The sequence below is a fragment of the Bombyx mori genome, chromosome 17, assembly GCF_030269925.1.
Source record: "Bombyx mori chromosome 17, ASM3026992v2".
NCBI lineage: Eukaryota > Metazoa > Arthropoda > Insecta > Lepidoptera > Bombycidae > Bombyx > Bombyx mori.
The window spans coordinates 3,115,448-3,139,917 of NC_085123.1; the positions used below are offsets into that span (position 1 = coordinate 3,115,448).

Genomic DNA, 24,470 nt, shown 5'->3' on the forward strand with positions numbered 1-24,470 from the left:
CGTTTGAGTTGAAGATCCTCAACTTTGTTCGTCTCGATAAGCTTAAGGAGCTTAAGGGGCTCAGCACACTGGCCTAAGTTGACTAAACGCGGCTCTGGCTTTATTTATCCGAGCCGCAATGTCCGCCTCGGTGCCTCCCCTATCGTCCACAACGCTGCCAAGGTAACAGAAGCTTCCACCTAATTGTTGTGCCTCCCTTTAATCAACATAAGAGCTGAATCGGTGGTGTTTAGGCGCATTTATTTTGTTTTTGAATAAATGCTTGCGTCAAATTTTGAAAATCTTTTGACTTGAGACGATCACTAACAAAGCTGTGGGAGACTACCAAGTAGACACCAATGGAGAAGGAGATCCCTACGCGGAAATGACATTGGATTGGTCACATATTAAGAAAGCCCGATACCCATTTTTCCAAGAGAGCACTGACCTGGAAAGTGTTTGGCAAAAGGAAGAGTGGCCGTCCCAGAACAACTTGGCGTCGCTCGGTGGAGCAGGTGCTTGGCGTCTTGGGCATGATTTGGGAGGAGTTTAAGCAGACTGCCCAAGAGCGATGTAAATGGAAGGATTTGAATTGAGCTCTACAACCCAGTATAGGGTAATAGGAAAGGAAGAAGATATAAAAATGAATCTGCGTAATGTATGTACGCGCATAACTTCAGAACGCCGGCAACAAATTGCATCATTATTTTCTTGTTGTGATTGTTAGTCAGGAGAAGGATCTTATAAAATAAGAAATTTGCGCGGAAAATTAGAAAATTTAAGAGAACTTGACCACCATATTAAATTTTCTAATGTAACCTTAAGGCGTTTGACTTGACATTGGACAGAATGCGTGCTGCAAATATCAGATTTGTTTATAAGAAAATTTAATAAAATCAATAATAAATTTTAGTCCTCGAAGCGAAGCGAGGGCGGGTCGCTAGTTTTTTTGTACATTTAAGCACGTTTGAAATTTCGAGCATTCCATTGGAATATCAATGCGGGGAGGAAATGAGTAAAATACAATTTAATGTGTAACTGTTTATTAATGTATTCATATTATATGTTCTGGAGCGTGTTATATTAATTCCTGAACACCAGGCAATTGAATGGAGTACGAACAAAAGTATTTGATATTTCAATATCAAATCAAATAATCTAAAGTAGATTTTATCAAATCTATTTTCATGATACATTTGTTACCCGCACAACTGCCGAACATCTGTTAGAATCTGTACGAGTTTAAACTGTAATACCTACAGACTGTACTGACTGTAGAATAACATCTAAATCAACGGCAGACAGGATAATTTTCAATAATTGTTTCGTAATACATCTCACATTTGTTTGTAATATAGGTTAGGATACAGTTATACATTATTCCCTATCACCATGAATTAACACTATATAAATAATAAATTCCTAATAATATAATAAAATACAGAGTGAGAGTAAAACAAATATTTAAAACAAAAAAAACCCTCATTTCGATTTGAATTTAATATCATCATCCACTGCTAATAGAAGAATCTACAAGTTTTTCTTTTTAAATTTAAGTTCAGAAATTACGAAGCTACCGCCACCTGTGTCGTGGACAATTTGGCACCTTAATTAAAACTTAATTCATACAATATGGTGTGATAAATGACTTGGTATCGTAAGTCGACATTTTCCATGAACCAACATTAATTCTGTACGAATTGAATTTGACAAATAAACTTGCCCATCGGATGTAAACTTGTAAGGTGTTTAAAACAAGGAGCACCATCTTTTATAGGGGACGAGTTGAAAAAGTGTCCATCTGTAAACAGCAAGTTATTGTTGGGAGTCTCACCGAAATAGCGCTAGTGCAGGAAATGGAAATGATATGAATATAACGGCATTAAACAGAGTGAAGTTGCTAGATTTAAGTGAAGTGTGGTAGGTTTATGGCGCTGTTTTTAAAATCCTTCCACATGCTACTATGGCGCCACATTAAATAATTATCTCCTTCTTAGCGGACACTTTTGAAATACAATTAGACAATTCTTACTTCTATCCTCCATGTTTAAAACTAAACTATAAGATACATATTATGTGATTTCATTGTATTATGTGATTAGACAGCATTCAAGTTCTGGTAGCTTTTAAGATAACAAAAGATACGGAAATATTTTAATCGAATTATTTTCTGAAGCATCGTCAAAAATTGTTTTGTTTTTCTGCTGAACTTAACCCTTTAGGGTTCACACGTATTAAACATATAATCTTATATTACAGTAGTCTTAGGACCGCAAAGTTTTAAAGTAAGATTTATATAAAACATTCAAAAGTTAGTAAACAGACGAGGTCTTGTAGCCAGTCGCGTGCGACAGCGTTTTGGCGGGATTGTTTAACAAAGTACCAATTTTTCTGGAACAGTGATAATTTTGAAGGTTGATATGATTGATGTTACAGACCAAATTAATTATTTATCTAGACTTCCGTGAACAGTTATTCGCTGTATTTTATTTTGTTTTGTAATATTTTAATAATATGTTTTAGCTTTGTTAATATAATTTAACTCGTACAATATTACAAAAGACTTTTTTGTAATTTACCAAATCAGAAAAAATATAACACGATTCGCATCGCTGTTATTTTAAAGAAAAGTAGGACAGAACAGTCAACCTCTGTGATTACAGTACATACAATATTTAAGACGCTATTCGGTCATTATTTTTTTATTTTTTAGAGATTCGTTCATGGTCAAGACTGGGATTTCTTTTCTAATTATTTACTAATAAATACTTTTAAGTTAACTATAACACGATAAGGTATTAAATTCAGGATTAGGATTCTAGATTTTTTTTTATTGAAACTGAAAAATAAAAAGTAGGTGCCCTGATAAAAAAAAGTTTAAATTCTGAAATCTATATTGATTGATCTTTATGAACCTGATCTGAAGGAAATGTTCGAGAATTAATATAAATAATGCCCTTTTTCATTGTCTTTTTATTTCATTCATACCAAATGACTTTTATAAATCCTTATATATATATAATACATATTTATTTCATATTACCAAAAGATGTGATTAAATACTTCGTACAATTATTATATAAAAGTTTCTAACCGTTTTTTTTTATAAATTCTAAATAAATTGAGTATATCGTGCAAAATACAATGTACAAACTTCTACTACATATATATAATATTAATAATAATTGTCCCTTTCGATATTATCATTTAACTTTTTTATACTTGACCACAAGGTAAGGCCCTGGCTATGGCAATTCTACTAGATTGTTTTCTACTTATAAAGGCGGGTATTCACCGGGTGCACTCCCCTGTATTAACCGAAGATTTGATTTTGAGCAAATTTTTACACTACTGCTTCACAGAGTACAACAGGACGTCAAGTGAGTGTAGTAATATTAATTTGATATTTACGTAAAAGAAAGCCAAATAAACGGTATTTTTGTATAACAACTTGGATGTCGCAAATTTTATCATTGAAGGTAACGGAATGATGTGACCTTTTTTGAGGTCATATTATAGACCAGTGATTCTCAACCTTTTTTTTGTTGCGGCACATATTTAACGATTTCAAAATTTGGCGGCACACAAAAAAAAGATAAAAATTATTTACTTACAACACACTGCATGAATAATTTATCAAAAAATTTTAATATACGAAATAAACTAAAATATACTATAATTTTTTTTTGTGGATTTTAATATATTCATGATTAAAATATTTTTCTTTTAAAATTATATAATTTAATAATATTAACATTATTATATATTCGCAAAATTTGGCGGCACACAAAAGTGGCGCGGAACAGTGGTTGAGAATCACTGTTATAGACGAATGCAGCCGGTGCGCCACTGCCTTTAATATAAACATTGAATCGGATTGTTCAAGATCGAACAAGTAATGTGTGTTTGGATTAATAGGTTATTTTTTCCTTTCGGAAAGTTAACGATTCACATTTTGCCGAGCGCACTATTAATATGTCCGCGGACAAATAATAATAGTTAAGTACTGTTTTCTCCAGTTTTCATATTACGCGATTGGAATATTATGCGAAGCGTTTTACACTTCCATTTTTTATTACAAATATTTTTTCGGTTTTTTAAGTTTTACCTTGTGATCTGGTATCCATGTTTCAACTATACGGCAACACCTTTAAATTAAGTAGATTTAACAATTACATATTCAACTCTTCCTAATGCGTCTTTAATTTCTATAATAAATAAGTAGAGACAAAACATTTACTATTAATATTAATAGCGGTCAGTAAAAAAAAAACTCCTGGTGTTTCTTAACCGATTTTTTTGTTTAGTAGCTATTGACGACCATTAACAAAAAACAATAATGTTTTTTTTGTATATTTTTTTGTTAATATCAAAACAAAAGAGAACATGTCATACAAAAATTTAAGCCTTTAGGTACCTATTAAACTACCTATAAAAAAAAAAAAACCTATTAGTAATTGTTGTCTAATTTCGATCACTGGGCAAATACTAGTTCGTATAAAATCATATAATATGTCAAACTCAAACACAGACCGAAACCCCTCAGATTACAATAATAATAATTAAATATGTTATCTTTAGGCCAGAGATTCATTAATTATTGTCTGTTTTAATTATCAAGAGGTATTGGTGTATGTGATTTCAATAGCCTGTAGTTATTTCTACTATTTGTAAATTATTTCCATCGTCCATAGGAATGGTTCTAATTTCTACCTAGCTCCTCCAATTCGAACCTTGATTACTGGTAGGCGTGGCGTTGGTACCACTGTTCTACTACGAAGCAATGGCTTCAGTTTGAAGGATATCAAAGCAGTTAATTCAAATTTAGACTGCATTATCGCTTCACACAAAGTTTGTAAACAAAAGATCAATGTTTTAATTAAAATTTCGTTGTTTTGAAGCGCACTGTTGTCATATGAAACGCGACGAAACGAAAAAGCGATACTAGAAAGAGACAAACATATCTAGGCTGTGATAGATTGAAGTGAATTATTTCTGAAGATTTATTTTTATCGCACGCTTCTTTTGTTATATTTTAGACTATTTTTCAAAAGAGCTAATTTCGTTCATCATAAATTTTCTAAGTAACGCGGGGAAGAAGGTTTTGTTAACACAAAGATTGCGGGTAGCGTTATCGTCTAAAATCAAAACACCGTAAACAATAGTCCTTTCAAACTCTAAAACAATGAGTGATCGGTCGAAGGACCACAAACAGCTTCTCAAGGTCACCAGCATGAGCAATGTGACGTCATCAATTGATATTATAATGTGTATTATCTGTTCGATATAATAGAATTTTATTTTTCGGATATGCCATATAGTGAAAGACAACGTGATTAATATTATCTTCCAAACTCTTTCATGTTCAATTAAATTTTAAGATTATCTTACACATACACAAGATATAAAAATCACTACCGACGTTACTCGCGTGCACTGATTACAAATAAATATTATTTATTCAGATACTTTTATTTTATATACCCGAGTTTATTCAAAAACACACAATGGAATATTCGATATATTTTATAAGTTTAAATGAGTTTGTAAAACGGCCGATATCACTTAATCGAACACATTTATTGACGATGTCAAAATTATGCCAACGGGGTGCCAATATTGGGCATACCATACACAGTGCATTCACGTATCAAATAAATCTACGACCAGGATCGAACCGACGTGACTCGGTTGTTGTTATCAGTGTTCCGCAGCAGCCTATTAACACGTTGAACGCCATATGAAAAATCGAGTACTTTCATTCACGTATTGCTTACCGGTGAGCCTTATCTTACTGAACCGATTGGGCCGTGACGGTCACTCGTGAGCCGCGTAAGGGTTTCAACGTAAGCGCGTCCTACGAGCTACAGTGTGCTTAGTGCGAGTTTTTTTAGCGTTCTCGATAGCGTAAAAGTTAACTCAAATTTGTATGTAGTTGAAACAGCGCCCCTAGAGGCAAACGTAGGCAAACGCGAACGTGAAACAGAAGTGAGCCGCGTGGCCCTTTAGTCGAATCGAACGACGTGATTTTAAAATTCAATACAAACTTGTAGTTATTAACAAGTCTTTTAAAATACATTATGTTAAAAACTAGACGTCAGATAAAAGTCGTTAATTTTTATCATCCATACAAATTATCGTATTTTATACATTTTAGAATGAAAATCTCAAGTTGATACCGTTTATAAAAAAATCTCAAGTTGATCAAAAATTACCGATTCCCTGATTTCGTATTGGCTCGAATGATTTATGTTAGTTAGTACTTTAGGCCCACCGGTGAGTCGAAAAGCGTTCGACGTGTTAATGTTGTATAGTATTGGATAATTCAATGGACGCGTTGTTACGTTTTGAGTTAATTTTCTGGCGGATTGTCGAAGTAATCGATCTTGGGTTCGGCCGCCGTCTGCTTGGGCTGACTGCGCGACGCCCAGGCGTTCGATGACGTCAGCGTCGCCCAACCGCCTGGCGACCTTCGGACAAGAAAAGCATTGTCATCATCTAGAAATTTCTATATATCAGTGTTTCACTTAAACTGGTGTTTGTATAGTCAACATTATTACAATACATTTTAATTATAGAATTATAGGTAAGTGAACGACTTTTAAATTTATCTTTTTCTTTGTGTACTGTAAAATTTTGAAATGCTTATAATTTTATTGGGTTGTAAAAAAAAATGTTCAGGATCATTAGCTTTATCCGAACTTCAGAGGCATGGGGTTGGATGTCAATTGTTTCAGTTTTTCAATTTGTATTTGTTCCAAATAATTGGTAGAGATCCAGGCTTCCAGGAAAAGACAAAACACTATATACATAAATGATTATTATCGGCGGAAGACTTGAATTTTCCAGTGACCATGGCGTTTTTCTATATCGACAACTCACTGAATTCATAAGCCGTGATAGGAATCCGTTCAATAATATCATTTGTATTGACGGTATGTACATACATAACTCAATACGTTGACGCGCCGTGCGTCGTCATTGTGGTATCTAATTATTTTATTATATTCTTGTATAGCAGCGCACTTAGCAAAATGTACTCGTTAACACGCTACCATTTGTATTTAGCTAACATAATGTTACGCTGGTAAGCGTAACGCCATCTATCGCCGAATAGTCGAGAATTACAACGCTATCTATGGTCAGATAGCATGAACTACGACTAGAGATGTGTGGAATATTCTCGATGATTCTAGCGATGAGGTACCGGCTATAAAAGCGTTGTAGGGATGGCACGCAGTGTGTTGAAGTGATTAAGTGTTTTAAGTGTTGAATACAGTTTTTAAGTTGTACTTTGGTGAAATTTTATTTATCCCGAACCTCAGCGCGTCACAATAATAAAGTTGCTCAAACAACATACTCTTTTGGAACTTTAAAAACTTCCCCTTGGACCCCAACAGTATTGTTTAATAGTTACTTGTTAGCGGCGGAGGAGGAGGTCGTCGAGGCTGAAGAGGCGGCGGAGGAGTGCGCGGTCCGCAGCACGGGGCCGGGCACGCGCCGCCGGCCCGCCTCACGCGACAACACTTCCATTATGCTCATCGCCGGCAACCACGACTGTCAACACAACGATCAAATATCACACACTGTATTACCTTGTTACACTACCCGACTCTAAAGAGCAATGTACGAAATTCTTCCTTCTCCACGTTTTTTTGTGGTTTAGATGGACGAGCTCACGGCCCACCTGTTGTTAAGTAGTTACCGGAGCCCATAGACATACAAATACAAAGCAAATGCCGCCACCCACCTTGAGATGTGAGTTCTAAGGTCTTAGTATAGTTACAACGGCTGCCCCACCCTTCAAACCGAAACGCATTACTGCAGAAATAGACAAGACGGTGGTACCTACCCGTGCGGCCTTACACGGCCGTGCGGTCTATGGGCTCCAGCAACTACTTAACACCAGGTGGGCTGTGAGCTCGTCCACACAACTAAGCAATAAAAAAAAAACTTCACGACTTATGTATCGTGTCAGCTACCACCGACAAATTTAGTACACAAGGGATTTCGGGGGCGATAAATCGATCTAGCTACGATTTATTTTCAGAAAATGTTGTTTTATTCGTGTTTTCAATAATCAACTTTATCGATAATCAACTTTATGACTGTTCCCGACATCTATTGGCGAATAATAATACTATTTTTCATAATTGAGAGCAACTAACTGCTTTAAAGACACAATAACACTAAAGCTATTTCAGCAGATGGCGTTGTTAAGTCACCCGAAGCCACTTAAAAATGCCTAAACGATCTTGGAATTTTTATGTAATTCGTATTTAAATATAATTTCTAAAAAACACAATTTATCAAACAAAAAAAAAAAAACGAGCAAAGTTTGGTCATCGTCTCGTAAGGTAATAATTGCAGTGGTAAGGCACCTTCTCCTTGTCGGCAGTGGCCACCACGTTCCTGTTGGGCTCCGCGTCGTAGGCCACGCTCTCGCAGCCGAAGTGCTCGCACAGCTCGTGGATGAACTGCCGCTTCTGTCTGTTCATCGACGGGAAAGAGTGCGAGCGCGTCTTCTGTTTCGACTGGGGGGAAAATTGATAACAATTTTAAAATTCGAACGTAATAGATTGGGTGCGATTTTTTTATTTATTACTAGCTGACCCGGCAGACTTCGTAGTGCCTCAATCGATAAATAAAAGACACAAACAAAAGGAAACCGTCCGACGGGGGGACATCAATGGGAAAACAAAATTGTTATTTTTAATGAATTCCGAGCATTTTCATATTTATCTACCTTTTAAACCTTCTCTGGACTTTCACAAATCATTCAAGACCAAAATTAGCTAAATCGGTCCAGCCGTTCTCGAGGTTTAGCGACTAACGAACTGCAATTCATTTTTATATATATAGATTACTATAGTAGAATTATTTTGTCCGTGCAGTTTGGGTCATAAAAAATCGGAGCGGTGAAGCGAGTATTTCGCTCTCTCTTCCACTCATGAGTCTTATGGACGGGCATAGTGATGCGCATTATTGTTGACGATAAGCGTTATCGATAGTGTATTTAGTTTTATCATTTTGTGGGTTAGTGATAAAAATGAAAGAAAAAATCACTACTCGAACACTTACACCACATATCGCCGCAGAAAGTTAACGAGAACGGCAGAAATTAACATTTTGTAGCTTTTCGGGATCTATTTTTATTTCAGTGAAAATTTTTAACACTATGTTGATAATAACACGTGCAAATACTATTTTAAATAAATTTTGCCGTTTTGATACAAAACAAAGAGTGACCATTGTGTCACTAAAGAAATTCAGAGAACGAATGCATAAAAACACATTTCTCTTCGACATAATGTACTATAATTTGCAGGTAAGTACAAATGACTCATAACATAACAATGTCTCACCACCCTTCGTATACCACCCCACCGCCGTGTAAGGTGCCCTCGATGACTCATTTGTTTTTATTCATAATGGCGTTGCGCCCGCGCAATATGCTCACTGCCCTAGCCGGGCTATGTTTTATGATCCAAGCTGCACGGACAAAATAATTCTACTATAGTATTATATATATTTTGTTTAAAGGGGCCTGTACGAGTCATGTACCGTACATGGCACGCGCGCATTCACATCAGCACTTTTACATCGCTTTACTCGAATCGTAGTATAAAGCGCCAGTACAGATTCAGCACTTTTTGTGCCGTGAAGCAGTAATGCGTTTCGGTTTGAAGGGTGGGGCAGCCGTTGTAACTATACTGAGATCTTAGAACTTATATCTCAAGGTGGGTGGCGCATTTACGTTGTAGATATCAATGGGCTCCAGTAACCACTTAACACCAGGTGGGCTGTGAGCTCGTCCACCCATCTAAGCAATAAAAAAAAAGACCGTCGCTCACCTTCTTGGCGAGGTGCACGAGCTCGGTGAGCTGGTTGTGCACGTGGTAGGCGAAGGCGGGCTCGCGCTGGGCGGTGGCGCGCACGTGCTCGCTGTAGCGCGGCGCCAGCTTGGCGGACACGTCCGGGTTGCGGATCTGCAGCGCCAGCGCCATCTGCCGCGTGCGCGCCTCCACGCGGCACTCGTCGTCGCACTCCAGCCTGCACGATTACACACAACCTTGAAGAGACTTTTTGGCGGAAACTCGAGGAGTGAAGTAGCGTGAGATTTGTTTTATTTTGTCTATTTTGTGTTTCTTCAGGTTTAAATTTGTAATAACGGTGGTTTATTAACTGTTTAATTTATATAAGTGATAGTGCACATATGTGGGAAAATGAGACAAAGCCGCTTCACGAAACTTCTCGGGATCCTCCAAAAAGTCCACTGTAAAAATCTCAGTAAATGACCATCATTTTACTAAGATTATATTTCATCGCCATCCCATACCATCTCATTTAATTTAATTTAATTTCACTCCATATTATCATTTTTCATAAAAATAAGAATATAAATTAAAATAAGACATGACTTAAAGGTCTTAGTTACCAGGTCATAAAATCCGATTAAAAAAAACCACATTAAGCACAAAAATGTACGTAGACAGTAATCTATATTCATAAACTCAAAAGACACACTATATCTTTTAACATAACTGTAGGGACACAGTTTGAGTAGCGCGTGTACATACTCCGCCCGACACGGTAGACACTTGACAATATTGGACGTATATACGGAGTAAAATAGAAACTAACTTGTTTTATTTATAAAGGATAGTTAACACCTTTACTCACTTTATAAACCATACAATAAATGTTCAGTTTTTAGTTTAAAATTAAACTATCTATAGCTTATCTAATACCGAACAATTTTCATTTTATTTTCGTCTATTTGAATCGATAAGTTAGTTTTATTTTATATAAACATAATACACACACCCAGAAGTGCGTATAAGTCGTTGCATATTTGTTTACTGGATAGCACAGACAATACATACGTTTTGAGCATATTGACGGCGCGCTGTGCGTCGGACAAGTCAACAGAGCCTCCCTCCTGAATCTTGGTGGCGGCAAGAGCACTCATCATTCTATAAAGTAACAATAATATTTTATTTATTGATGTGTTTAAAAAATTTAATATACTCTGTTGTATTTTTACGAGCAGATATGTGTGTAATGATTTTAATGAGCATGCAACTATTGTATGTATATTTATGTATTGTATATGTGTGTGTGTGTGTGTATGTGTATTTCAATTGATTGGTACACCGCGTGTAATTAGTTTCTAAGCGATTCTTTTCCACCTGATGGTTGTCTGGAAGAGATCTCTCTTAGCGATAAGACCGCCAATTGTACTTTTTTTGTATTTAATGTTTCGTATTGTTTCTTTTGTTGGTGTACAATAAAGAATACTCTATCTGTCTCTCTCTATTTATTTAAAGTAGGTTCGTTTGCCTATTTGTATTCAGGTTTATAACAATGAAATCTATACTAATATATAAATCTACAGTGGTTTTTAAGGATGTTCCGTTACAACTACTGAACCGTGCATCCGATTGACTTGAAACTTGGTATCTATGTAGAAAATACATGTACTTAATGGATAGGCTAATATTTATATGAGTGTTGGACTCCCTAATAATAATGACAATAAATAATAATGTTAATTTTAAATGCCCAGCGAAGCGGACGGGTAAAGCTAGTTGTATAGATAATTAAAAGGCCGCTACTGACTTATCGTAATCCCGTGCGTTTTCGAAGCAAGGTCTCTCGGCTGATTTCCGTTTGCAGGGGCACGTGGCGCGCACGGTGCGGCGGCACGGCGCCGCGCTCGGGCACAGCGCGCCCGCGCCGCCCGCCGCGCCGGAGTGGCACGCGGCGCCGCACGGGTGCCCGCAGCTCGCACGCTTCTCGTTGCACGGCTGGGTGCACCTGCGTCACAACATTAGTGCGTCGCCGTGTATTTTTTATTTTTTATTGCTTAGATGGGTGGACGAGCTCACAGCCCACCTGGTGTTAAGTGGTTACTGGAGCCCATAGACATCTACAACGTAAATGCGCCACCCACCTTGAGATATAAGTCCTAAGATCTCAATATAGTTACAACGGCTGCCCCACCCTTCAAACCGAAACGCATTACTACTTCACGGCAGAAACAGGCAGGGCGGTGGTACCTACCCGTGCGGACTCACAAGAGGTCCTACCACCAGTAAGTTATATTACTCCTCAGTACTTTTTAACTTGGAAATATTTTAAGGCAAAAACAAAACATTAAAATACTTTATTATCGTGTATCTGTCCAGACGATTTTTTTTTATAATTTTTTTTTTTTTTTAGTATAACTCATTACTCACTTGCCGGCATCGCAAGGTCCCTTGTGACAGACCTTGATGCAGGTATGTTTACCGCAAGGGAGAGGTTTGCCGCACGGGAGGCCGCACGAGAACTCTTCTTGCGAACACGGGATGGTTTTTCGTTCCTGTCAAATAGACGAAGTTAAGTCAGTTGTTAAGGTCTTTGATATGAAGTTTCTTAACACGGCTTACGGTCTAAATTAGGGTAGAAATAATCGCGTAAGGAAAATCTGTTGTTACGTCCTCTGTATGTGACTCTCTCTTTCTCTCTCTATCTCTCGTTTATCGATTTTTCGTAAGGCCTTTTTTAATTACAAAACAGTTCCTAAAAGGCCAAAAAAGTTTAAAGAGCTATCTACAATACTAGCAGGCCTATGTCTGTACTAGTAACTGTGAACAATCGTGAACACATACCAGCGTACATTGGCTTCCGAATTATTGTAAATTGCGTGTTTGTATTATTAAGATTTTGGTCACGTAATCATACGCCAAAAGTTTGTCTGCATCACTCAATGTCTCTAATCTGTATCGACACACAACCTAAGTGTAAGCTTCGACTTTTTAGCGAACGCGAGGAGTGAAGTTGTGTGATCTGTTTTATTTTGTCTATTTAGTGTTTCTTCAGGTTTAAATGTGTAATAACGGTGGTTTATTAACTGTTTAATATCTGTGAAAGTGCACAAATGTGCACAAAAGTGCACAAATGAAAAATGAAACAAAGCCGCTGAACGTAGCTGCTCGGGATCCTTCAAAAAGCCCACTGAAAAACTCTCAGTAAATAACCACCATTTTACTGAGATTATATTTCATCCCATATCATCTCATCTCACTTCATTTAATTTCATCTCAATTGATTAATGTCTCAAATTAATCATCTTCATTCCATTTCACTCCATATTATCACTTTTCATAAAAATAAGAATATCAATAATAATTGAATATGCAATTTCGAAAAGGGCACATGTCGCGTATTTTGTCAAATACGTTTTTTCATATACACATGTAGTTTTGAGGCTTACCTACACCCATTTTATAATAATTCCAGTAATTTTCAATTGCTCATTAACACTAAAATATATCTCGAAAGTTAACATTTTAAATTTTACACTGCTTTAGAAAATAATCAGTTTTTTCATCTTCTGAACATTTTACATTTTCAGAGATGTGCCCTTTTCGAAATTGCATATTCAATTAAAATAAGACTTGACCTAAAGGTGTTAGTTACGAGGTCATAAAATCTCTTTTAAAAAAATAAGTGCAAGCTCTGCAGCAGCTCTGACGCGTACCTCGTGTCCGCCGTGGCAGGTCCTGGTGGTGAGCACGACGCAGGGCGGACAGTCCCCGGTGTGGCACGAGTGCAGCGGCTCGTGCCCGCAGGGGCGCGCGCGGCGGCACGGCGCGCTGCAGGGCGGGGGCCGCGTGCCGCAGCGCACGGGCGGCAGCAGCACCTCGCGCCCGCACGTACAGCTCAGCTCCTCGAAGCCTGGCGGTACAGGTTAGTAGCTAACTGTAAAACCGTCGTAAGTCCGCACGGGTAGGTACCACCACCCTGCATATTTCTGCCGTGAAGCAGTAATGCGTTTCGGTTTGAAGGGTGGAGCAGCCGTTGTAACTATGCCTGAGACCTTAGAACTTCTATCTCAAGGTGGGTGGAGCATTTAAATTGTAGATGTCTATGGACTCCAGTAACCACTTAACACTAGGTGGGCTGTGAGCTCGTCCACCCATCTAAGCAATAAGAAAAAAAACCTTTTTATTGATACAAAAAACGGTATTGTAATAACTTTGAATTGTATAAGAATAATAGGTGAATTTATGCAGTACCATACACAAGCCTTAAAGAATTTTGGATGGATAATATAAAATAAGATGTTTAATCAAAGTAAATGGGGTAAACAATCCATTATTAAATTTTAAATTTACTTGTTTCCATATAAAATTACTAACTTTCACTAGAATCTTTTGTACATTTTTTTCTCCCTATGCTGATAGCCTTGAGAGGCTATTTCAGCTTCGCCCTAACGTGTGTAGGTGAGCTCACGGGGCTCAAACCGGAGTGTTGCTGGCAAGCTGACCCTGGCAAGAGCAGTGCTTCGCAGAATCTACCACCGTATCGGAAACGCGACCCACTGAGAAGATACGGCCACAAACTCAGCGGGTTGTGTCTATGGGTTAACTTCGACGGTTCGAGGTTCGACGAGAACGGTGACCGTTTTTTTAGTGATATTCACATCTAGCACTAATAATAAACTGTTCGTTTTGGTATAATCGGGGCGATACTAACTGAGCGTGGGGCACGGCGCGCAGTGTCCGGTGTGGCAGAAGTCCTGACAGCGGTGCGTCTGGCAGGCGAGCGAGCGCCCGCACACGAGCCCGCACCGGTGCTGCGGGTCCGCGCAGCAGCACGCGCGGCAACGGTGTCGACCGCACGACAGTTTCTAGTTCAACGCACATCATTCATGTGATGAGAATGTATCTCGCTATTAATCAAAATGTTTTAGGAGACTTTTTGGCGGGAAGTCGAGGAGTGGAGTTGTGTGATTTGTTTATTTTGTCTATTTAGTGTTTCTTCAGGTTTAAATGTGTAGTAACGGTGGTTTATTAACTGTTTAATATCTGTGAAAGTGCTCAAATGTGGGAAAATTAAACAAAGCCGCTGGACGTAACTTCTCGGGATTCTCCAAAAAGTCCACTAAAAAGCTCAGTAAATGACCACCATTTTACTGTGATTATATGTCATCCCATATCATCTCATCTGTTTGCATTTAATTTCATCCTAGTTGATTAATGTCTCAAATTAATCATCTTCATTCCGTTTCATTTAATTTCCCTCCATATTACCATTTTTCACAAAAATAAGAATATAAATCTAAAATAAGACATGACTTAAAGGACTTAGTTACCAGGTCAAATAATCCCTTAAAAAAAAAGCTATGAATTAACAATACTTTTCTTTTTAAATAAATTGTAAATTCGTTAATTTTAATACTACAATATATTACCTTATTACATTTCTTCTGACAGAACACATTGTTATACATGTCCGGTAGCTCAGCGCACGGAACCTCGCGGTTCGAATGACCACAGCGGCACGGCAATAAGGTCTTGTCAGGACAAACGGGACAAGGACCTAGATAAAATCCAATTATATTTTATTATTTGTTGATTGCCATTGTAGGCAGACGAGCATACGGCCCACCTGATGGTGGGTGGTTACCGTCGCCCATGGACTTCAGCAATGCCAGGTGCAGAGCCAAGATGCTGCCTACAAATTATTACTAAATTATATTTCGAAGTGTTAATTAATTTTATTTTACTATCTTCACTATCTTCAGCATAAAATAAAATGGATAAATTATGATAATGAAAAAAGTGTTTTATATTGAAACAAACATATACTGTGTAGGTTACAATATAAGTAGTTACAACAGTTCAAATACCCCTTATCTAGTTTAGAGACGTTTCTTACTTACTATGTGATATTTAAACTTAAATAATGTATCCATCATTCGGCAAAATATCATTTCATAGTTGAGTCCATGCTTATAGTGAATACTTATTAACAAACTAGCTGACCCGGCGTACTTCATAGTGCCTCAATCGATAAATAAAAGACCTAAACTTTTGTGTAAAATAAACTTAGAACAAACAAAACCCGTCCGACGGGGGACACATCAAATGGGAAAACAAAATTGTTAATTTTCATATTTATCTACTTTTTAAACCTTCTCTGGACTTCCACAAATAATTCAAGACCCAAATTAGGCAAATCGGTCCAGCTGTTCTCGAGTTTTAGCGAGACTAACGAACAGCAATTAATTTTTATAGGTTTTTTTTATTGCTTAGATGTGTGGACGAGCTTACAGTCCACCTGGTGTTAAGTGGTTACTGGAGCCCATAGACATCTACAGCGTAAATGCGCCACACAGCTTGAGATATAAGTTCTAAGATCTCAGTATAGTTACAACGGCTGCCCCACCCTTCAAACCGAAACGCATTACTGCTTCACGACAGAAATAGGCAGGGCTATGCTACCTACCCGTGCGGACTCACAAGAGGTCCTACCACCAGTAATTACGCAAATTATAATTTTGCGGGTTTTGATTTTTATTACACGATGTTATTTATTCCTTCACCGTGGAAGTCAATCGTGAACATTTTGTTAAGTACGTATTTCATTAGAAAAATTGGTACCCGCCTGCGGGATTCGAACACCGGTGCATCGCTCGATACGAATGCACCGGACGTCTTATCCTTTAGGCCACGACGACGATAGGTAGATAGAAGATAGATAGTGAGTGACCTCATTTAGAATATATGTATTTAAAATTTAGAAAATTTTATGCACACCTTCATGACAGTCTAGTTTGCAGAAATGCTTGTCACCGGCCGGGCCGCAGGGCAGCGGCTTGGCGCAGATGTTTCCGCACAACGGGATCGGATCCGTGCACGACTTGCGTTTGTCTTTTGGTATTCTGCGGAATGTTTAACATTTCATTATATATAGGATGTACTTTTGAAAATCAAGAATTTTAAATGAAACACGGTGTATAAATGAGATAATTAGCACCCTAAAGACCAATAGTCTACTATAGTTACAGATAGTAGGTAGCCCTTGTTTCTGTCGAGAGGTTCCGCCTAAGAGCGCAATAATGAGTTCATGCCTCAAGGATAGCATTCACGTTGTCATGTCTATGGTATCCGGTAACCAATTGAAGACATGAGTGGATGAAGGGGTTAAGTACCATTTTTAAGATTTTTACTCTTTACATTGAATGTAGGTGTTATGTGCTTAAAAACTATATTAGCCCTTAAAACGCCGGGTTTAAAGGATATTTTTAGAAATTGCATGCGATGAAGGAGTTACGTACGAAGAAAAAGTATAAGTAGCAAAAGTTTGTTGCCCGTTTTCTCAAAATTAACAAATTGTATCATGTCCCCTTCATTCACTCATGTCTTCAATTATTACTAGGTACCAGTTACCAAGTCAATCAGAGGCGGATTATCCGTAAGGCAAACTAGGCACGTGCCTAGGGGCGCGCGAGTTCAGAATTTTTAAATAAATAAAAAAAATGACATATCGACGATTAAAAACTAAATGCCTGAACTAAATGTCCTGGTCTACTAAAGTCTAGGGTTTGATAATACAAAGTCATCGTAATTGCAAAAAAAACTAGTTAAAATTTATAGTATTATGATGGCCATTTATGTCCGGTACAGGGGCACCGATAAAGTGATTGCCTAGGGCGCTCTGGACCTTTAATCCGCCACTGAAGTCAATGCAATAAAAAAGAACAATTTACAAATATTATAACAATAACCTAGTCTTCCCGCACGGACATGTGATGAGGGCGGCAGGCAGCAGGTCGCAGGAGGGGCAGGGGGGCTCGTGGCACGTGCTCCGGCACACGTGCGCGCCGCACGATAGCACGCGCCCGCACGCGCCGCCGCACGACCACGACGACTCCACGCGGCACGCGACCTCACGAGTCTTGGCCAGCGGGCAATGGCATACTGGAATGTAAAAAAAAGAGGTTCACTTTCCTTCACCGTTGTACCTTGAATGACTAGCAGGGATGTTAACAACTGTACCATTTATAATGACTACTGGTCCCCTGGTATTCGAAATTCGACTATAATTAACTGAAATTATAAGTTTGTATATTATTAAGATTCTATTGTCAATATATTTCTATAATCCCAGATTTCGCCAAGACTACACTTTAGACAAATATTAATAAAGACAAACAATATTGAATCTATTCTCAATTTGACCACAGACTATAAACAATAAGAAAAGTTTGACAATAAACAAATAGTATGGCGACACACGTCAAATACATGGTAGTGTGTGTAATGTTTTCTTTTATTGATTTAATGTATTTTTTATGCATAATTAAAAAAAAATATTAACATTCCGCACTCCTTCTCTATATTCTCTATAAGTGTGGGAAATGTATATACTCCTCCATCCGCACAATTTTCGTAAAAAGGGGTACAAATTTTTGTTTCACGTATTAATATATAGATAATGGACTCTTAAAATAATTAGATGGTCATTAAAAATATCATTACCTTGTGTAACAGACTCGGTGCAGTCTTCACAGGGACCCTCGTGGCATTCCTTCATGCATTTGTGTACGCCGCACTGTAGCATGCGTTGGCAAGGACGCCCGCACACTTGCGGTAGCTTGCTGCTGCACATCACTGATCGAGTCTCGGCACCGCAGCCACATTCTCTGCGGGAAATTAGTTGTCATAGTGTAATGTTGTGATGGCATTGTTGTCTTCTGTTTTTTCCGAAGATCCTGGTGGTAGGACCTCTTTATTGTTGGTAGGACCTTTTTACTGGTGGTAGGACCTCTCGTGAGTCCGGGCGGGTGGGTACCACCACCCTGCCTATTTCTGCAGTGAAGCAGTAATGCGTTTCGGTTTGAAGGGTGGGGCAGCCGTTGTAACTATACTTGAGACTTTAGAACTTATATCTCAAGGTGGGTGGCGCATTTACGTCGTAGATGTCTATGGGCTCTAGTAACCACTTAACACCAGGTGTTCTGTGAGCTCGTCCATCCATCTAAGCAATAAAAGATCCGGTGAGAAACTCAGTAGGCTGTGTCTATGGGTTATTTTACTCGTCGGGCGCTTCGTCACAAGCGACTGGTTCGGCGAGGACGGTGCTTGAGGTATCTAAAAGCACCGTTAGTGGTACTGGATCGGGAGGATCCGTAATGACGTGTTTAGGGCCTGTCTTCTGGATACACGGTTTGAATTTGTGGTAGCTACTCAAGTAATGTACATTCAGATTCGACGAATTCCGCGACCTTTGCATCTGGGTTATAAACAGCAAGAGCATTGAATGAATGTTATTACATTTTGTTTGTAATGCAAACAAATTTCCCAAAAAAAAGACTTTCAATCCAATTATATATTACAACATTTTTATAAAATGTTTTCTGTCATTTCGTCATTATATTTGAATATACTGTGCCCTTATTAATAACTAAAATGTGTCTATTGCTGTTGCTCTAAGACAGGAGAAAAGTAAACATATGTATTGTGTGATGAATGGCTATTTGGTTAAAGCTAAATTTTTCGCGACATTTATCTTTGTAATTAAAGGTACGTTTTATTGGTATTAGTATCAACATTTCGATGTATTTAATTGTACTTCAATTAAGTTTACCCCATTCAAATAGTTGAAGTTTTTTTTTGTTATATTTTTTCTTAATTTTTAATGGCTATCCTGTAAACTTGCAAAAAGTCGCCTAAACCAAACAGTCCCCTCGATTTGTCAATTATTTTATAACAATTCATCAATCTCCTGCCTTTGTCACAATAAACTAGGGTCGGCGCAACATGTGTTCTCTTACCATACTCCTCTATTATATACCATTCCATCGCTCATTCCTTTCTTAATGATATCGTCTTTTAAACAATCCATACATTTTTTCTTAGGTCTACCTCTTCCTCTAAAACCTTTCACATTCATAGTTAAAACTCTTATCAGCCTCATTGTCATTTCGTCTCCATCCCATGTCCATACCATCCCAACCGCGCGCTTCTCAACATTTCTGTCACAGATGCCACTTTCAATTATTTGTAAGAATTGAATATAACAAATATTCGTACAAAGTTATGACATTTTTTTTTATTGCTTAGATGTGTGGACGAGCTCACAGCCCACCTGATGTTAAGTGGTTACTGGAGCCCATAGACATCTATAACGTAAATGCGCCACACACCTTGAGATATAGTTCTAAGCTCTCAGTATAGTCACAACGGCTGCCCCACCCTTCAAACCGAAACGCATTACTGCTTCACGGCAGAAATAGGCGGGGCTGTGGTACCTACCCGTGCGGACTCACAAGAGGTCCTACCACCATTAAGAGAATTATTATTTAGGTGTAGCATAGACAACTTACTTACTTAACTTACTTAGCTTACTTACTTTGTAACGGTGGCTTGGCACGGTGGACAAGGTCCAGGGTGGCATAATAAAGTACATGGATGTGGGCAGGCGCGAGGGCGACGGCATTGCTTCCCGCACGTGTGGGCGACGCACACACCTCGCTGGTATTCAGGCGACCGTATCGCGCCGCACATGCATCGGCACGCAGTTGGAATCGTCTCATTAGAATTTTGGCAAGCCGGGCAACGCCATTTACCCTCTACAAGTAAAAAGTAGTGTTAGCGTATCTCATATTGTGTATATTTATAGTTAAATAATTGTAGTATTTTTAGCCCAGGCCTTTTTTATGCTTAGATGGTTGGGCGAGCTCACAGCCCACCTGGTGTTAAGTGGTTACTGGAGCCCATAGACATCTACAATGTAAATGCGCCACCCATTTTGAAACATAAGTTCTAAGGTCTCAAGTATAGTTACTACGGCTGCCCCACCCTTCAAACCGAAACGCATTACTGCTTCACGGCATGAATAGGCAAGTTGGTGGTACCAACCCGTGCGGACTCACAAGAGGTCCTACCACCAGTAAAAGTTACTTAGTTAGGCCTTTTAGTTAACTATTATTATAACGTCCAATGTTCATTTAAAATGTTTACAAGTGCAGATTTTATTTAAAATAAAAATAATATACAGACACAATGTTGAGATGTGAACAATGTTATTTCAATTAATGCTACACAATGATGAATATCAGATCTATTTTTATTCTATATTATCATTCAGTCACTTTGAAGGGTTTACAAAAAATATTAATTACAAATACAATTGAATTTTTAATTGAACTCACCGACCAAACTACTCATTGCCCATTTTCTTATGCACCTAAGATGGAGTACATGGTAGCAGTTGCCACACGACCACACGGATTCTGTTTGTTTAACTCTCTCGCAACATACTAGACACTCTAATGTTCCTTTTTCTAATTGATCAGTCAGGCGTTCCCTTTGTGTCATTTCTTTGTTTATTGCTATAAAACGAAACAGTTTTAATGCTAATTCTCTAAAAAAAACTTTCCTTATCACTTCTACAACTTTCACATTCTATTAGTTCTTTACTTTGGCCATGTAATTGAGGTGACATCTGCCATGAACTTTTGCCAATTTGTCAATGTTTTGTATTGATGATCACTTTGTCGGTGCAACTTATTAAATAAATAAATAAATAAATGTACACTATTTAGGATATTGCGACTGTTCCCAGTCATGATTTTTTTCCCCCTACCAATTTGCTAATAGCCTAAGGGGCGGTTCCAGCTACCTCCAGACCCTAGCTACTAGCTCTACCACCAGATTGAAATTACAACCCACTGTGAAAATACAGCAAGAAACTCAGTGAGTTGTGTCTATGGGTCAACATGAATAAACTTAAGTCATAACATAAACAATATTGATTTAAAAAACTATTAACATTAAAAATACACAGATCCTCATAGGGACATAACCAACCAAACCAAATTACAATTTATTTTATATGATTATTTTTTTGTTGATATTTGATATTAACATACTAATAAGTAAGGTAGGGATTTGACATAAGTATGATTTTCACTATAATTATATTAGGATTCTGATTATCTATATATTTAATACCTTGTTCAATATTTTTGCTTCTAAACCTGTTTGGGCTTGGAATGTTCTCTGTTTTATTTCTCTCTACTTTCTCCTGTTTCTGTTGAGTGTATGAGGTAGCATATTGCTCATCTTCAGGAGTTGACTTCTCTGAAGATTTGATTCTTTGACTTCCAGCCCAATTCCTTTGCCTGCCAGAACTCTCACCTCTTCCATTCCGAACATCTTGACTGTCCTTAGTAATGGAACTGTTGTAGAATGTACGAGCATCTGCATCTCTTGGTTTTGATTTGGGATTCGTCTTTGATATGATTTTCTTCTCATTCCTATCATAATTTCTTTGATTTTCATAGTATCTACTACTTGAATCACTATGGTTATTTATTTCATTACTGTGAGATTTACTTTCACTTTGATTATTTTGATTGTAGTAACTACCATTAGCCTCATTGTTACGATGTCCATTTCTGTGCCTTGGTTCGTTAACTTTAACATTGGATTCACTTGAATGCGCATTATCTTGGCTATTAGGTACCCTGTTTTGAGTTTTGGAGTATTGGCTTTTGTTATTTTCAGAAACCTGATTAGTTACAATTTCACCATTTTGTTGTAAACTCTCTCTTTCTCTCCAGTTTGCATCATTATGCTTAACGTTATTAGTTGCAGGTTCTGCTAAACTTTGGTGACCAGTGATCTGTTTAGCCATACTCTTTGGTACAAATTCTGTTGCAGTAGGTGTTAAGTTAGATTTTAGTATAATTTCATTATTATAGCTTTCAGATGGCACATATTGATTCTGCATATTCATTTGGTACTGTTGGGGATTCCTTGGGTTCACATTTGTTGGATAATTGTAACTATCTAGTGATCTATTCTGTGAAGTAGACGGCATGTTTTGATAATTGTATTGAGTGGTGGGATAGTTTTCATATCTTACATTATTATAATGAACCGAATTGCCCGGGACTGATGCACTGTCGCCTTGTATTTGAGTTAAGAACTCATTGAAGCTCACATATTGATTATTTGAATCTTGCCTGTTATTATAATACTGTGAATTTGAATATTGGCCATTAACATCTCGGTTCCAGCCGTTGGCTTGGTATTGACCATTGTAGGAGTAAGAGTTGTTCCACTGCGACATGGTTTGAGAGTTGCCTGAGTAATGTTGTGAAATCGTTGTGCGAAAGTGATGATGAATAATTGAGTTCTTAGAATAAAATAAAATATATTTTAGGTTTGAGGAGGGTTGGAGCCCGCAGGCCGAAGCCCAAGGCCGAAAACTAGCGGATTTTAGATCTGAAAATGATTAAAGCAGTAGTTTTATTAACACACTAGTGCTCACGCTATTTTTTTCTGTACTTAATTTTATAACGATGTTCACTTACCCTTAGTTGTTTTATGCGACTTTTACTTTCCAAAAATAATTTAAAATACAAAAATAAAAGATTATAACAATTTGCACTAATTTCGCGTAATGACAAATGATAGGAAGAATAGAAGTGAAAAAATCAAAAATCAAATAGTCAACGTTGACAAGAACAGATGGAAATGGACCATTTATTTTTTGTTTAATTCGTTTATTGTATAGGCAAAAGAGACGTATTCCATACAGACAGACTTTTGTAACTAAAGGTCGGAATGATGTCTGTTGCACTAAAAATTAAATGAAACGGAATTAATGAAATAGAACTAAATGAGACGAGATTAAACAAACCCGTGCAGGTGTTCATTGTAATGAAATAACTAATTAGTAAAATGGTGCGAATTTACTGACAATTCAATTGCACGTTTTGAAAGAGCTCGAGAAGCCATGTCTGACTATTTAAAAAAATCTTGAACGGTGGATGAGCTCACTGCCCACCTGGTGTTCAGAGGTTACTTGAGCCAACAGACGTCAATAACGTAAATGCCATATACACTTTGAGACACTGGGGTGGCTTATAATACGTTCTCCCACCATTGATACTGTAATGTTTTTGTAAATTTCACTTTAATCACTTGATATTATTTCTTGAATATGTGCTAAGTCCACATTTCAAAAGAATTTCATAAGTACGTATTTCGAGAGAAAAATTGGTACCTACCGGCAGGATTTAAGGAACAGCATTCAGCATAGTCGCATTGCTGCCTACGTTTTACGTTATCTTATACTCTTCAAGTTATATCACGACGACTTCGCACGACGAAGACTATTTTTATTTAAGTGTAGGCTTCAGAATTCACGTTTCGAATTCTATAGGCTTTCAGAACCCCTAGATGTTACATTCTACTAGTGTAAATGCTTGGAGAATATAAACAATTGCATTTGCATTGATTGACATGAGCTAAGGTAAAGTCATCTGGTCTAGTCTATGTAAACCATAAAAATTGTGTATTTTCAACAAGCGTAAATCCTAGTAGAACCATGTTGTAAACCCCATACTATTACATCCAGAGTTTATCATGTTGAACAATCTTTAAAAAAATCTAGCATGACAAAGGGTTTCATGACTACCCTTGGTATGAAACTCAACTATGAAATTGGTTCAAGGATGAGTTCAATTGGTTGTCTGATGCGTTATATTACGTTTTTGTATTCACATGTACTTTTAAATGGCAAATTGTACCTATGATTGTACACACGAAACGAAGTACGTTGGAGGCTTTATTAACGATATTTCGTGATCAAGAGCAATTTATGAGTATTCATTTTACTTGAAAGATGAAATATTGGAT

The 24,470-nt window shown here is 37.6% G+C and overlaps 1 protein-coding gene across 2 annotated transcripts; it reads right to left on the bottom strand.

The window, feature by feature from the left end:
* Positions 1-1,005: 1,005 nt before the first annotated feature.
* On the bottom strand, positions 1,006-23,302 carry LOC119628349 (protein shuttle craft). 2 transcript variants are annotated; one of them, XR_009975321.1, is made up of 18 exons: positions 23,141-23,302; positions 21,774-23,051; positions 20,972-21,151; positions 20,170-20,389; positions 18,297-18,460; positions 17,543-17,735; positions 16,572-16,696; positions 15,224-15,351; positions 14,506-14,659; positions 13,508-13,704; positions 12,222-12,346; positions 11,602-11,799; positions 10,866-10,955; positions 9,834-10,032; positions 8,361-8,513; positions 7,397-7,536; positions 4,427-6,449; positions 1,006-4,396 (listed from the first exon to the last, which is right to left on the bottom strand). XR_009975321.1 is itself a non-coding variant. In XM_062673275.1 (17 exons), the coding sequence occupies exons 2-17, from the start codon at positions 22,894-22,896 to the stop codon at positions 6,332-6,334; spliced, it is 3,507 nt and encodes a 1,168-aa protein (XP_062529259.1). In that variant the 5' UTR covers positions 22,897-23,051; positions 23,141-23,302; the 3' UTR covers positions 1,006-6,331. The 2 variants fall into 2 exon arrangements, 1 of the variants encoding a protein (XP_062529259.1); XM_062673275.1 differs by having other exon boundaries at positions 1,006-6,449.
* Between the last annotated feature and the right edge of the window lie 1,168 nt (positions 23,303-24,470).